The sequence below is a fragment of the Mastigoproctus giganteus genome, chromosome 7 (assembly GCF_048544385.1).
Source record: "Mastigoproctus giganteus isolate SK-2022 chromosome 7, ASM4854438v1, whole genome shotgun sequence".
In the NCBI taxonomy this organism is placed as follows: domain Eukaryota; kingdom Metazoa; phylum Arthropoda; class Arachnida; order Uropygi; family Thelyphonidae; genus Mastigoproctus; species Mastigoproctus giganteus.
The window spans coordinates 40,592,535-40,608,075 of record NC_143581.1 but is presented as its reverse complement, the minus strand read 5'-3'; the positions used below and the strand labels follow the sequence as shown (position 1 = coordinate 40,608,075).

Genomic DNA, 15,541 nt, shown 5'->3' with positions numbered 1-15,541 from the left:
CAGAATGAGTTGAGTTGAGTACATCACCACATACTTCAGCAAGAGATTTGCTTACAGTTGATACTCCATGAAACAGAAGTGAAGACCATTAATCTCGAGGTGAAAAAAAAAAGAAAAAAAACCCCAAAACTTTCACTACTTTTAAATTTCAGGGTGTCTTAAAGAAAACAAGAATCACCAAAGGAAACTTCATCCCTAGTTGTAAAATTCATTACAAATACCTTGAGTGAAGTTCGTCTTTGAAAGGGAAACTTCATTATTTGTATAGATTTGTGAAGTCTCACAAGAAAGTGAAAATTGGGTATTTTTCTAAAGGTTTAGAAAGCTGTCCTTGCTGATCATCCAGTGATTGAATTGTAAAGTTTAAGGGTGGTTGACAGTAGCTCCAAACTATTTGGGTAAACAAATTTAAAATCAAACCTATTCGGACTTAGCATTTTCAAGTCCTAAGCTGCAATACTTTTATCTGGACCTATCTGTTGTAAAAATACACGAGTACATTTTTAGAAATTTAGATTAATTTTTAGAAACAAGAAAATAAAAGAATAATAATAATAAAATAAAAATATTATTATTATAAGATGGGTATTCTTGTGTTTTTGCAGTCCGCAGGATTTAAACTGCCTAGTTAATGCAAGGATCTTAATGCTTCCAGCTGAACAAACTTTGTTTGCAACCAGTTGCCCTGGTATTGCACTATTTTCAAACATATCTGTCAAACACTATCAAAAAAGCGTCTAATCTTTTAAACAAAAGGCCTCAAAAACTTCTAATTTCTTTGATACCATAGCTAAATTATAATATATATTTTATATTATTTAACAGACAACGTTTATACATTTGTAAGGTCTACAGATGTTAAATTCTGGAATTCTACAACCGCTTATCCCGTTGATGCATAAATTCTCCACAACGAATAACTTAACATAATAGAGGAAACATTAGTCGTAATGTATAACTGTAGAACAGCAAAGGATCATATTCGGCCTGCCTTGGCTATCAGGTTCTACTGCACAAGTTTTCATTATAAATGTTGACAACCATCGAGGCATACTACACCAGTTCTCCTCTTTCCATTACTCGTGAGAGAAACATTGTCCTAAAATTAAAATATACATATATATATAAATAAAAACAAATGTGTGTTCAAATTAGTGAAAACATAATATGGTTAGGACAACTTTGTGAAAACTGTGTGTGTGTGTTCAGAGAAAGACTTCGAACACGTAGTTACCTCTCTTAAAAGACCTTTATTTTTCTTACATTTCGGTATGACAAAATAGAAATAGACCTAATCTAACACATCGTTTCCTTGACAACAGAACAGAAACTGATGCTGTGGTACTGAAGAAGACAACCGAAATCACGTGGTGCCGCCCTATTCCGTCCGGATCGTCAGAATTAGCTACATGTGTTACAAAAATAGCAATCTCCTCAAGTCTGACGGTTCGGATGGAAGAGTTTACATGTGCGAGGGGAGGTGGAGGGGAAAAACGAGCATCAACTACAACTTTTAAATACCACAATTCACTACACTGCCAATGCCTGGAGTAAAGCACACCGGAGTAGACAGCATTCCTCCTCCCCCTTCCCAATTCTAATTGAATAAATTACTTTCTGTAATGGTTTCCACCTTTATTCACTGTGGCAGTTTCACCCATCCAGTAAGAACAACACAAATCCCCCTTTAAAAACACTACTAAGGGATACAAGTGTTGCACTGTTAAAAAGTATTTGGATTTAACAACGTTTGTCAAAAAAAAAATCAGGAATGATGAAGTTTATTTCACGGGAATCAGAGTATTAAAGGTCAGAAGAGACTAGAGAAATGGCGAATTATCACAGTAGTGAATGAATGTCGAATAGTACCCAGTCGACAAGTCCATTAACCCGATGTTCAATGAAACAGATCTTTGGCTGCCAAACATGTTCAGCGTGACGTCATAAGAAACATGTTTTTCGAACAGTAAAGGAAACGTCTGTGAAATTATTTTAAAATATGATGCTAAGCATTCATTTGTTCTTTGCACGATTTATACATTATATCGGGATAATATCATCCCACAGTGGGACAGACAGAACAGATAGACATTTTTTGAGATTATGGACTAGAATCTCCCCATCTTTGCTCCAGGCATCTTCAGTGCGTGTGTGTGTGTGTTTGTGTGTGATTTTTGTGTTAACAGAGAGGCGCGTAATAAGCCATAACTGGTATCACCCGACACATTCACAGTACTAACAAAATACAGAGATAAATTATAGTGTAGTATAGTGAGGTAATGAGTCCTGAGAGACGAATGGGTACAATGAGAATCAGTAAACTTCACCAGGGCATCCTCCCTAAGCAACTTCCTAATGAACGTAAAATTCATCATTCTTGGCCAGCTTCAGTTTGCGTCACTTTTTTTTTTTTTTTTTTTTGTGGTAGAAAGCAATTAGTTTTATAATCGAATTTACAATTTATTTTTTCCATCAGCTTCTCTTTAAAATGCTTCGTAGTTGAAATGCTTGATTATGTAATTATCCAAATGGCCTTTTTTAATGACACCTAAAAATAATAAGTAAAATGCGATGAAATAACACACACTGGCAGGAGAAGAAAATAAAAATGAAATTCATACGTTGGATCTCGAAACGAATCCTAAAATAATTCTAATTGTAGAGTCAACTAAAAAACATAATTTATATTAAAATATTTCAGGTAAGTTCTTTCTATTAAATAATTCTTTAATAATATATTTTTCATAAACTTAATTATTAATATCTTTACTACTATACTTATAAGTCATTTCGATTAACATTTTATTTTTATTAATTATTAATAAAATTTTATTCTCCTACGTGTAAATTCAACTCAGATTGCAAAGTGATTTATAATTGCTATGGTAACGAAAATTTCGAAGCTGACAAATGGGAAATGAACTAAATTTATCGCGAAATTAACTCCACCTGCCGGTGTATATTATTATAATATTTTTTTACTTCTTTAATGACAATATTAAAAATGATGAAAATTTATTCGTTTAAAAACACACAACTCGACTCCTTTACTAAAAGTACCCTTCTTTTGGTGCTTCTTTTTCCACCATGGCTTTTGGATAAAGAAAACCTTTATAAAACACAGGATAACATCAATTTTTACACTTAGTATACACCGATATATTTAACACCCAAGCCATCACTCCGAAAGAGTGAGAACGAACGCTCAGAATGTTCAACACAACATAGTCGAAAAAAACAAAGAAAAACGACACTGTTTAAAAGCATGAGAGATTCACGGCTTCGGGAAAACAAGAAACAATTTAAATTACTCTGCCACACACTCTATACCACAGGGACACCCTCTGCCTGACGACCGCTGTTCCACGTAGGGCTGTTTTTCTCTGTACACTGATATGACTCCACCCTTCGTGGAACTTGAAGACAGGGCTGGGTTGATCACAACAACCAATAACAATATAACAACAACAAAAATGAAATGACAGGAAAGTCTTCCTGCAGTCTTTGATCGTTCTGTAATGATAATGGTATATCACTTTGTCCCCCGTTCTGGATTTTTAATTTGATAAAGATTTTTTTCTTTGTTTCAAAACAGCTAGTTTATATTTTTTCTAAACAGTTCTTATGGTGCACTGCGATAGCCATAATAACTAGCACACGAACCTCGACAAATGTTTGCTCATTATAACAATGGTTCTTGTGCTTGGGAGCGTTAACATGGTTTTAACTAGAAGGCTATCAACGTAAAACTGATGAAAATCACTGTCCAGATCTTTCTGTTATTGGTTAACTTCCACTGATTAGCTCTTTTGCTAAGTGACCACCGCTGTATTTATACTGCTTACCGAAATACTTGTTAACATCTGCAGTACAGATAACAAAGACAGTTACTACATTAACAGGATCTACACGTACTAATGTTCTATGACTTGAGTGATGCGCAAGCAGAAACAGAAAGATGGAGTGAAACACACGACGTCAATCTGAACTTATCTTCATCTAATATTGAAAGCATTAGCACGAAGGCCCAGCTGGGGGTAAGGGGGTAATAGCGAACTCCTAAAACATAATACGATTTGGTAACAGAATCGATTACTCAGCACAATGATTTCTGATGAGGAATGAATATTTATGTGCAATGTTTATCGTAACCAACTATTGTTGGTTTCTTTGCTGTAATGAATTATCACAGAAAGAAAAAGTAACTGCGTAGTCACTAATCAAACGAAATGATGTGAAACTGCCTGCCACAAGTTTCTTTGGCCTCGTTGCCAAATAAAGAAGATGGAATTCTGTTGGACACGAAGCTTATAATCGTCACAGAGATCCATCATATATGAGTACTAAACTTGACTGGAGAAACAGACCCGTACGCTCCTGCGTCGATGAGTATCATTAATTTCCAGGGACTAGTGTGAATTAGGAACTCTAATAAGTCCGTGTACAAATACGATAAGAAACGATTATCTTGAAAACCGCGACTTAAGAATCAAGACTTTCAGTTATGAGGGAGGAATTTATTGTTTCTTTCTTTGCCTGTTGGTAATGACTCTTCAGATGATTTTCCAAGTCTGCTGACGAGGAACAGATTTTACTGCATACGTTGCACGCTATTTTCCAACCCCAAGTAGCTCCTCTTTCGCTAGAATGGGATATTATGGGATGGACAGAAGAAGCAGCCAGCTCGGGAGAGTTCAACGGGGGTGAGGAATTCGTGGTCGGCGTATTATCATCGTCTGATCTCAGAGAGTTTCCTGAACTGTGTGGCTCCCCTCCACTACCCACTGGTGGCATGGGTCTCAGGCAGCTGGTGACTAGGGGTGATGGGGAATTTAGCACAGCAGATGTCGATGATGTCGTGTGTACGCTGTTAACACCAGCTGACTGGATAACGGAGATTTCGTTCATTTTTGGAGCTGTCATGCCATTGAGATACGAAGGTGGTAAGTAAGGGAAATAGAGATCTGGACGTGGTGGAGGAAATTCGCCTGGTTTTCCTGGAGTGAGAGAAAGAGGTAGGTCAAGGGACATCCTACGACCTCGACGAGATGTGCTGTTGTTCCACATATGTGTGCCCATGTGCACTTTGAGGTTTCCTTTCGTGGTGAAAGCCCTTCCACAAATGGTGCATTTGAATGGCTTGTCTCCAGTGTGCGTTCTCATATGAATCTGCAAAGCACTTCCGCTGGAAAATGGCTTGTGACAAACGTGGCAAACGTGTTTTGGCAGTCCAGGTGGACGCTTTGGGACCGGGAGTATTGGACTGCTTTCGCTCAGAGGTCGTTTCTGATTTTCCTCAGGAGGTTTTTGAACAACATCTTCTATGTTTTCCTGAAGTCCGTCACTGGACTGTGATCTTGAGCTGAACAACTGGTTCGGGAGGTCTCGTATCTTGTGAGTGAGCAGATGCTGTTTCATGTTGCCCTTGGTGGAAAATCCTCGTTCGCACATTTCACACTTGAAGGGTCGCTCTTTGGTGTGGCTGCGATAATGAATTTCTAGTGCACTGTGGCAAGCGAATGTTTTGTAGCATACTTTGCACGTGGTGGAGATTCTTGCCCCTGGAGAAGGAAATGGAATTCCTTGGAAAGGAGAGAAAAAATTTGGAACTTGGTCGGTAATGGCTTTCGATAATACAGACCCTTTTGGAGTGAGGTCTAGTGCACCATTATCCGAGGCCGTAGTAATTACGCTGGGAGTTACCGGTGTAGAGACGGTAGACGTGGCAGATTCAACTTTGACTAGCGATCCTCGAGATGGACGGTCATCCCTAGAAATATCAGCCACAGTTCTTGCAGGAGGGGTTGAATAGACAGGAGATTTGTCTCTAGTGCCAAGAACATCGCTGCGAGACCTTGCAAGAAACGGAACTGCATCATGACGCAGCAAGTTGCTTACGGAGAGGCCCACTCCAAATGGAGAGAAGGGAAGAGGGTGGGTGCTGTTGCTGTTGATAGCCTTTACATGGTTTTCCAAAGCAGCGAGGGAAGCTGTGTAAGGAGTAGTAGGAATATCGGCAGACAGAGGTCGGTCTGCAGCCGGTAGGCTGGGTGGCAATGGGCGCTCTGAACTTGGAGAAATGTCTCTGCTAGGGGGAAGAGAGGATGCATTTAGGGGTTGTTGTGCTTCATCTTTGGTCACTGGTGAGGTAGCAGATTCGTGGCTGATGTTACTGACTGCTGGAGATGGAGCAGCAGACTCGTCTCCTTTGACGCTTTCGGTTGCGATTGTGGTTTTGATGACGGAATCGGCAGTGAGGGTGGAAGACACACTCTGAGGTATGAAATTGTCTGCAGGTGGATCTGATGAGTGGATGGATGTGGGTGGTAATTTTGGAGGGCTAATTAAGTTTTGTGGGGATGAATGGGGTGGTCTTATGAAAGGTGGATTTAAAATAGATGACGGTTTCATTTCAGTTCTGAGCATTTCCGCCCTCAGCAAATCTGGTGGTTCACCCGTATGCATTCGAATGTGCTGCTGAAGTATCATGGAATTAGAGAACTGCTTGTGACACACAGGACACTGGTGGAGGACCCGGAGTGGTGGCTTCACTCGGTGTACTCCCATATGGGTTTTCAGATTCCCTTTGGTAGTAAACGCACGGCCACAGATCTTGCATTTGAACGGCCTTTCTCCCGTGTGGGTACGGTAGTGCATTTGAAGCGCACTTTTACAGCTGAGTACCCTGTGACAAATGATGCATTGGTTTGGATCACTGAGTTTGTGCTCAATGTTGTCTACTAACTGCTGCAACTTCGAAGTTTCGGACGTCTTTGTAACTTCCATTAGGCTTTCCCACGAATTATCATTACTCCCTGGTTTTGGAAGAAGATCCTGGTAGAAGTTGGGATCTGCCGTCATAGTCCCCTCTGCAGCATTGGTGGAAGCAGATGTAGCGTTGGAGGTAGTGATGGTTGACACAGAACTAAAGACTACTGACGTCGCATACGTGGAAGGATGAAAAAAAGAAGAAAATGAAGGCGGTGATGTGAAAGGTGGTGGAATGACGGATAATGGAAAACCCGAAGTGCTTGATTTAGCAACTAATAAATCTTCTTGTTCCTGATCTTTCGCTATTTCTTGGGAGTTATGAGAAGAAGGTCGAGACCCTTCATCTTCATTATCGGATGCCCCACATTCCGCTTTGGAATCCATTCCTCTGTCTTGGTTATTGCCTGCTGCAGCATCCTCGATGGACCCATTAGAAAAATTGGAGAGATCATTGGGTGAAAGACTCCTTGGATGGGAAGGGCTATTTTCGTGGGGTGAGTGGATGCTGTTTGGAGATTCACCAGTCGTTGAATAATCCAAGGCCTGGTTTTGGGGAAAAGAATTGGACACCGGTCTTTCCAGAGGAGATAAATTAAGAAAGGGTTTTGTTTCTGACCCGATCTCAAACGGGGGTCCATTCTTCTGGTCACGGGAAAGTGCAGTTATGTCAGGGCATTTAGCCTGGTGTCGCTGAAAGTGAACTCTGAGGTTTCCCTTGGTGGAAAACCTATTTCCGCATATGTTGCACTTGAAAGGTCGCTCGCCTGTGTGGGACCGAAGATGGATCTGTAAAGAACTTTCGCTTCCGAATATTTTCCCACAGTATTTGCACTGATGTTTGAATACGTCCTCCGAAGGTTTATTGTCATTTCCTTTGCTTTTCTTTAGTTTAGACACCTCGGTCCCACTGATTTCATTCAACAGGAAGGAGCTTCCAGCCAGTGTATTCTGCAGAGCCTGTTCCGTGTGGCGTTCCAGCAGTTGCAGAGTATTAGGCTCGTGAGGTGGAGGAGGGGGAGGGGGTAACGGAGCCGACTGGTGCATCGTTTCGCACATCCTACCCTCCGTTATTTGTACCTCTGTCGGTTTATCGCTGTGCGACAACACCCTAGTGGACATTATTGTCCGAGACGATACTGGGACTGCTGGATTACTAACTGAGGGGGCTGCAACTCCCGCACTACTCTGAGTACTCTGGGGTGGGGTCAAAGCTGCGGTACCGATGGGTGGAGTGCTCATATTAGGCCTTGGATTGTTGGAACTTCCTAGAATCTGAGCTTGAAGTTGTTGGATGACTTGTAGCTGCACGAGCTGTTGTTGTTGTAACGTGCACAGCGCCGACTGCAGGGCAGCCAGATTAGAGCCCTGAGGGGTGGGTACCTGAGCCATGGCTACGGCAGTGTTCTGCAACACCTCCAGCTTGACATTGGTGTTCGAGAGACGATAGGAAAACACTTGAGGTAGATGTGGAGAGGACCCCTTTCTATCCTCATCGCAAAAGGAGGAAGAAAGATTTAAAGCCGATTCGCCGTTCTTGTGCGAATCTACGAACTTGTCGTCGCCTACATAGAGTTGAGCGGTCGTGGCTACCAGAGTCGGGATGTCACCACTGTCCAAGGAATCGGGTTTTTCATGCAGAGATGGTGGCAACAGGTGGCGCTGCTGGTCGTCATCACCTTTTTGACCTCCGTCGCTGTCCTCCTCCGCCTGAAAGTGCTCTTCGTCACTTTCCTGTTCAGACGGCAGCAGTACTGGTCGTTTGCTGGTGCACACTTGCTTATGATGAAGGAAATGGGAAAGTTCCGCAAATTCGGCACGGCACTTCCCACACACGTGCTCATCTCCATCCTCACTATCGCTCTCTGAATTGATACCTAGAAAGAGAGAAAGAGAGAAATTACTTCGCTTAGGGACTAGTTCGTCATACTCAAATGTAACATCATGTACACACTTCATTATTAAAAATAAGAGATTTTATTAACCACCATCTCGTTTCTTAAAGCATTCCAAGGAAACCCCTGTAATTTTGAGTGCTAATAACCAATAATTAACTGGATCCCTTAAATGGGAAGTCGTCAACCCTTTTACTGGTGGGAAACATTGACAATTATTCAAGGGCTTGGGTGGAGAGTTCATTATTTTATGGATTCCTTTTTTGTTTTACATATTATGAGATATTAGCGAGCCTACATTAATATGAAAATGATTATAAATGCCATTTTATAAAATAAAACAATTGATCATAAGCGGTTAGGTTATTTTTATATCTTAAAAAAAATTAAAAATTAAAATCCACACTGAAATAGGCAAACTTAAAGAAACACAGGTTGCTGTTTCTGACATTATACAGGATTGTGAGAAAGATTTGATCGATTTTTAAATAAGAGAAAGAGAGTAAATATTGCACTGAAAGACTAATCTGATGCAGGATGTTAGTTTTATAAGTCCTGTCAGAGTTCAACGCAGTTTTCATTCTGCTCAAAGGAGGCATTCTGTGAAGACTCCTGAATTCGTCCAGATTAGATCGAGTGAATCCAGTGGCATTTATTGGGACGTCTATTGGAAGGATATGTGATGATGATGCTGCTTAGATCTGGTAGATCTATCTTGAAAGTGAAAAGTTTCGCCGAATTTTCCCACGGTTTAATGAAATTACCTCAGTGTCCAATATTCAACATTTGGGAAGTTTTTAAAGACGTAATGCTGTTGACGACCGAATGGTAGCGACAGTCCTTCGTTGGGACATTCCTACAGGTCGTTGACTCCGATTCTGGCCTCGTACGACAGTTCTGCTAGATTCTTTCTCATGATTCATAGTTATGTCCATAAGAATTAATCACTGTTATCGGCTGATTATGCTCTATTTGGAATAAGAAGTTTAATGTATAAAGGAGCCCGGTTTCTATGATATTCATCGACCCCCTCTGCACTTTAATAGAAAAAAATACGCGTTCCAAGCTGTATTACACGCTGTGCTCATAAATAGTATCTCACTGGAACGAATGCGACCTGCAATACTTCTTTTATAAACACAGCAGCAAAGAAAGATTGTACAGTTGAAAGATAGTTCCGAAGTTCTTTGCTAGAAAACTGTAGTGGGAAGTTAGGTTGGGTTAAGGCAGGTATTTCATTTCATTTGTTGGGTTGAAATTTGTTGATTTTACAATGTAGTGGCAGTGTCCTGCTGGAATAAGACAGTAAAGAAAGGCGGAGAGGTTTCAATGAACTTCAAAATTAACATTCGGTACAAGGATGTACGCGTAGTGCCAACATGGGACACGTGTTATGGAAAAAGTCCAAGTATTCACTGTTTACAATTAAGCGCACATCATTTACAAAATGGATTCTGTTGACGAACATGCTGTCCGTCGTCTTCTTGGAGAGATTTTTTCTTCTTTTTGGCAAAAACCGAGTTGATGTCAAATTATATGTATTGGGGTGGATTAGTTGCTCTAATTAGAGGACCAATAAAGGAATTGTGGAAGAGCTACAGACAGTCTTGAGATTTCGTAAGACATATACTTCTTGACTTAGATTAAAGATAAGTCGAGGATGTAACATCGCCTAGCTGTTATATCTCGTGTTTCTGCACAAGCCAACATATAATAAGGGTGAGTGCTATTTCAGATTTCACGACACAGGCTTATTGGAGCATGTCTTGTGATCAGCTTAACTCCTACCGGACCCAGGCCGATTACGACAGTGAAGTGACACACACAAGAGCTGCCTGTAAGAACAATTACGCAGACAAGGGCCTAACTACACGCTGGGAGCGGAATCCGAAGTGCAGTCTCCTGTTTAATCCCCACCGCCATGGAGAACGGGGATTTTCCGCAGTACAGTGACGAGTGCCAGACTTTCTGAAGTGTTCCGAAGAAGCAGTCACGCTCAAGTAATAGAATTTCTGTCATGGGTGGGCTAATGAACATTTACACACTGAAGACGGTAGCGGGCCATTACTGACATTTACTCCTGTGACAAGCGCTAACACACACACACGCACATACAGACACGTACACCTCCATCGGCCCATCCCACCCACGCAATAATTTATGATTCCCGCTTTGTTAGTTTATTAACGAGAATAATAAGAGTACGCAGAGTGGTGTTAACGGAAGAAATTAAGATCTAAATATCATCTTTAAGTGGAGTGTGAAACTCAACTAGCTGGAAAACAAAAGCCACAGAAATCCAACTATTGATGTTGGATTTCTGAGGGTTTTGTTTTCCACCGAATTTCTTGCTGAGGGTAAATAAACAGAACATCTCTCACGAATGAGATCAAAAGTATATTTATTAAATTTAAAAACAAATTTTAATTTTTTTAAATTTAAATTGGTGTTGGTCTTTTTTGTCATCTTTTGAAATGGAAAACAGCCACAAACTTGTGAATACATAAACAAATATTAATATACTCTTAAAATAGTAGTACAATATACACAAATAAAACAGCTTATATATTAAATATAATCATCGGAAAAATCACATACTGATTTGTAAAGCAGTTCCCGTTCCGATCACCTCTTCACATAAATCCTATTTCGTCGGGGGAGCTGTGAGATGAGGATTTGTATATTTCTTGTTTGGGGGAGAGGGAAACCGTTGTAGAGGGGAAATGGGACAGCACGAAGTTTCGAAGACGCGTCCAAGGAAATATTCAAAATCGGTCATAAAATTTTGAAAATGGTTGTGTTTGTAGGAGGAAATTTGGTGGATGCGAGGAGGTGGGGGGTGGAAAGCTATGGAGTCGGAATTCAGCTTGTAACCTTCCCAGGACTAACAGATCAAACGCTGAAAAACTTTTACGTCCATCCGATTTTTCTTTCTAGGTACTGCCTATTGTCTTTACCAGATCCATCCCCATATTACAATTTGATTCTTGCTGAATGGCTTTACAAGGAAATTTTACACTGTATTCGGATCATTTAGAAAAAATTGTACTGCCATTCCAAATTTGATAAAAAATTCAGCTAATAGAAATTCTTTTTATCCTAAGGTTTTTCATACATATCTCTTATAGTGTATATACAGAAGTACATTGGTGTTTTGAAACTTAAGGACACTATTTCCAAAGGTTACAAGAGGACCACTATTTCTAAAGGTTATTTCTAGAGGACCACTATTTCTAGAGGACCAACACTATTTCTAAACGTTACAATCACAAAATGAAACGAAACAGCCTCTGGCGATTTGCATAACTGTGGCCATTCAGTAGAAAGCTGGTACACATGCAAAAATTTTAATCGTGAGGAGAGGGCTCACATAAACAGCTAAAAGCAGCAGTTCAGCAGTTATGTGCAAATTACCGAATGATGAGCACGATTGTTACAGACGTTCGATTGGTTTCATACAGCTACAGACAAGGAAATGGCCAGTAGACAACATCTGGATGATTTTACCCGGGGTCGAATAATTGAGAAGCTTCAGGAAGATCGAAGTGCGAGGAGTGCGGCTGCAGAGTTTGGTATCGCCCATAGCATCGTCTCACGTGCGTGGTCGGCCTTCAGAACGACAGGTACAGCTGTTCGAAGGACCAGTGGTGGTCGTCCACGAAAAACAACGTCCAATGATGACCGCTATATACTCCTACAGGCCAAGAGGGACCGACACCAGACAACGGGATCCATTGCAAACCAGCTGCACAGGAGCACAGGACGCAGGATATCGTGATTTACTGTGGCCAAGGGACTCCACAAAGGACTGTTTGCCCGACGGCCAGTACGCTGTGTCCCTTTAACACTTGCCCATCGGAGACACCGGTTACAGGAGTGCATCGAACAAGGACTAGACAGCAGCGCAACGGGATAAGGTACTCTTTACTGATGAGAATACATTCAGTCTCAGCAGCGATTCTGGATGTCAGCTGATCTGGCAAGAGGTTGGCATACGGTATCATCCCGCAAATATCACTGAAAGGGATCGATATGGCGGTCGAGGTGTTCTCGTCTGGGGAGGCGTTATCTTGGATGGGCGTACACAACTCCAGATACTGGAAGGCGGTACTGTAACCGGTGCACGATACTGTACTGAGGTAATCCTTCCCCATGTGCGTCTGTTCCGAGATGCCATTGGCCCCGGGTTCGTGTTTATGGATGATATCGCCACACCCCATCGCACTGCAGCTGTTGATATGCTTTTGGAAAGTAAGGATGTTGTTCATATGGATTGGCCTGCCTGTTCCATCGATCTAAATCCCATCGAGAACATATGGGACGCCTAGCGGCACGTCCACACCCACCAGAAAATGTTCACCAGCTGAAGATGGCTCTGACAGAGGAATGGACGATGTTACCGCAAGAACTTGTCAACATTATTCTAAGTATGAACAGGCGGAGCAAAGTCTGCATCGACATTAGGGGGTGGCCATATCTCCTACTGAGGACCACCTCTTCCCTTTATTCCATCTTTGGCAGTGATGCATCTGTATCATGGCAGCCAGTGCTATGTTGCCATTTTTGAATAAAGTCCCTCTGTACCGTTTTGTTTCCGTTTTTGTGTCGATGTTGTTTCCTTCATCATTTCTGTACCTCACGAGGTTCCTTTGGTATGCTTTCCCATATCTAGGCCACTCATATGAGAAGCTACAGGTGAAAACCTGACAGGTCCTTAAGTTTTGCACACTAATGTATGTTTCCGATGGTTGAGTATTACTCGATAATGAAAAGTCAATTCTAAACTAAACTCGCAGCGTATTCTGTTGATCAATGCGAACATTTTATTCCGATTTCACCCCCCCCCATAGTATTATGGCAATCATTTTAAATGAGATCCCATGAAAATAAGATAACTTCAAGTAAAAGAATGCTAGAAACATAAAATTTACGAGTATCATTCTTTATTATCTTCTGAGTCAATTGGAAAAAGAAATTACATTTTTCACAATTGGAAAAAGTCAACTTTGTTTTTTTTTTTTTTTTTAATTTGTGCGACCATAGTTCGAATTCATGTGACTCCTAAATACGTTGCTGTTTCTTGTATTCTCAGTATTTTGTGAACTCCTCTGGTCTTCCCGGAGTATAAACAGAAAATTTATTTAGTTATTTTTATTCAGTGCATTGTGGCGCTGTCTGTTGACAACCTATAAAATTACGAATCTGCATAATAGTGCACTCAATAATTGAATGACATTCAACGTAAAGAATCGTTTGTTCGTGGTGTGTGTGTGTGTGTGTGTGTGTGTGTGTGTGTGTGTGTGTGTGTGCATCGGGATGGCTCCTAAGGCCTAAGCCCATCTCCACCTTAGTTCTCTGTTATGGTGCAGAACATCTGCATGACGGGCCTGAAAAAGTGTGTTTTTTGGTGATAGTGTAATTGTGTGTTCTGTTTTAATGCCAGGTCACTTTGCCACCCGCGAGCAGCCAACACCCGGGTAACCGCTGCTCAGCGCCCATCCCCAGCACGAGGAGCTGGGCTTGGGTCTGTTACCACTGTCCTGTGCTATTTAGTATATTAATCCCACGCCCACCGGAGGTAGTGCAATACCTACAGGTGCCAGCATAAAACAATCCCATACACAGGATGCCCAATCCTGGGTACCAGCAAAAAAATAAAATAAAATAAAAAAAATATACCACTAGTAGTAATGGATCTTCACTTAGGTCTTCAAATCCTGATTTTGGTCAAAATTAAGTCTTGGCCTAGTACGGGTCAAAGTTATTAATCTATATCCACATTATTTACAATAGTAACACCAGCAAGTATGCAACAGATTTTGTACAAACATTTTTGTACATCAATTTCCCCTTCTATTTCTGGAGTACAGTTTATTTTCAATGTTTTGCCTCTTCTTAGCAAAGTTTAGTTTATACACGATTTACAATGAGAGTCACAGTCTTGTTTAACAAGTCTTGAAAAACGAAGATAACAAGATTTGTGGGTTATTGTTACGCTTGTACACTTAGTCCAGATTAGGAGAAACGAGACACCCACAACAATTATTTCTCATATTTAAGCGTTACTAGTTGGAAATTCTTGATAAAAAGTTTCTTTATGATTTTCTTAGCAAATTTCAAAAGTTCAAAATAGGCACTATTTAGTATAAGAGTCACAGTCCAGTTGTACAGTTCCTAAAAACCAAGATAAAAGTCCTGTAGGTTATTGTTAAGGTTGCACACAGTTGTCCAAGTTCAGAAAAGAAAATATCCACGTCGCTTGTTCTACATAATTTAAACATTTACTAGTTGGAAATTCTTTGAGTAAATAGAAATGTCCATACATGTGATTCTTTTCTTCCTTATATTAATCAATCTCTAATTGCAGACAAAATATTCTTATTTTCTTGTAGCTCTAGTATTTCTGTATCTATCGATCTATCATTAGATGGTGCAGTGTTTATAAACAGTTATAAGGCAGTTTAAGTTCAAAAACTGCAGTTGTTCCCGTTCGTAATACAGTAAAAATTCAATTTTTGAGTTGTGGCCGCGTTATCTAGTCTGCTGTCATATGGAAGGTTATTTATGGAGATATTATTCCTGAAATTACCGCTAGACGTGGATGTAATAATTATGTAAATTAAGTATTTTTAAACGCTTTCCAGGTTTCCAATATGAGCCAAAATAACCAATATTAAAAGAGATACAACACTGTAAAGTAAAGCTGAAAAATAGTCCAAAGTAGCCGATTTCTATTATCTTCTGTATGAATTGAAAAACGTCAAAATTTGAATTCCGCTCACACAAATAGCTCAAATTAGAAAATTTTCAATTTATATTTTATAAAATTCTCTGAATGACATGTAAAATTCAGGGGGGCGAATCTTCAAAGAAATAAT

At 40.4% G+C, this 15,541-nt stretch overlaps 1 protein-coding gene across 1 annotated transcript in view; it reads right to left on the bottom strand.

The window, feature by feature from the left end:
* Window positions 1–3,056: 3,056 nt before the first annotated feature.
* The window catches only part of LOC150082838 (sal-like protein 1), a 137,993-nt gene continuing 125,508 nt past the window's right edge, over window positions 3,057–15,541 (bottom strand). The window contains exon 2 of the mRNA XM_090377622.1: window positions 3,057–8,645. Within this exon, the coding sequence (XP_090233748.1) occupies window positions 4,483–8,645 (4,163 nt within the window). The 3' untranslated portion in view covers window positions 3,057–4,482. The remainder of the gene's footprint in view (window positions 8,646–15,541) is intronic.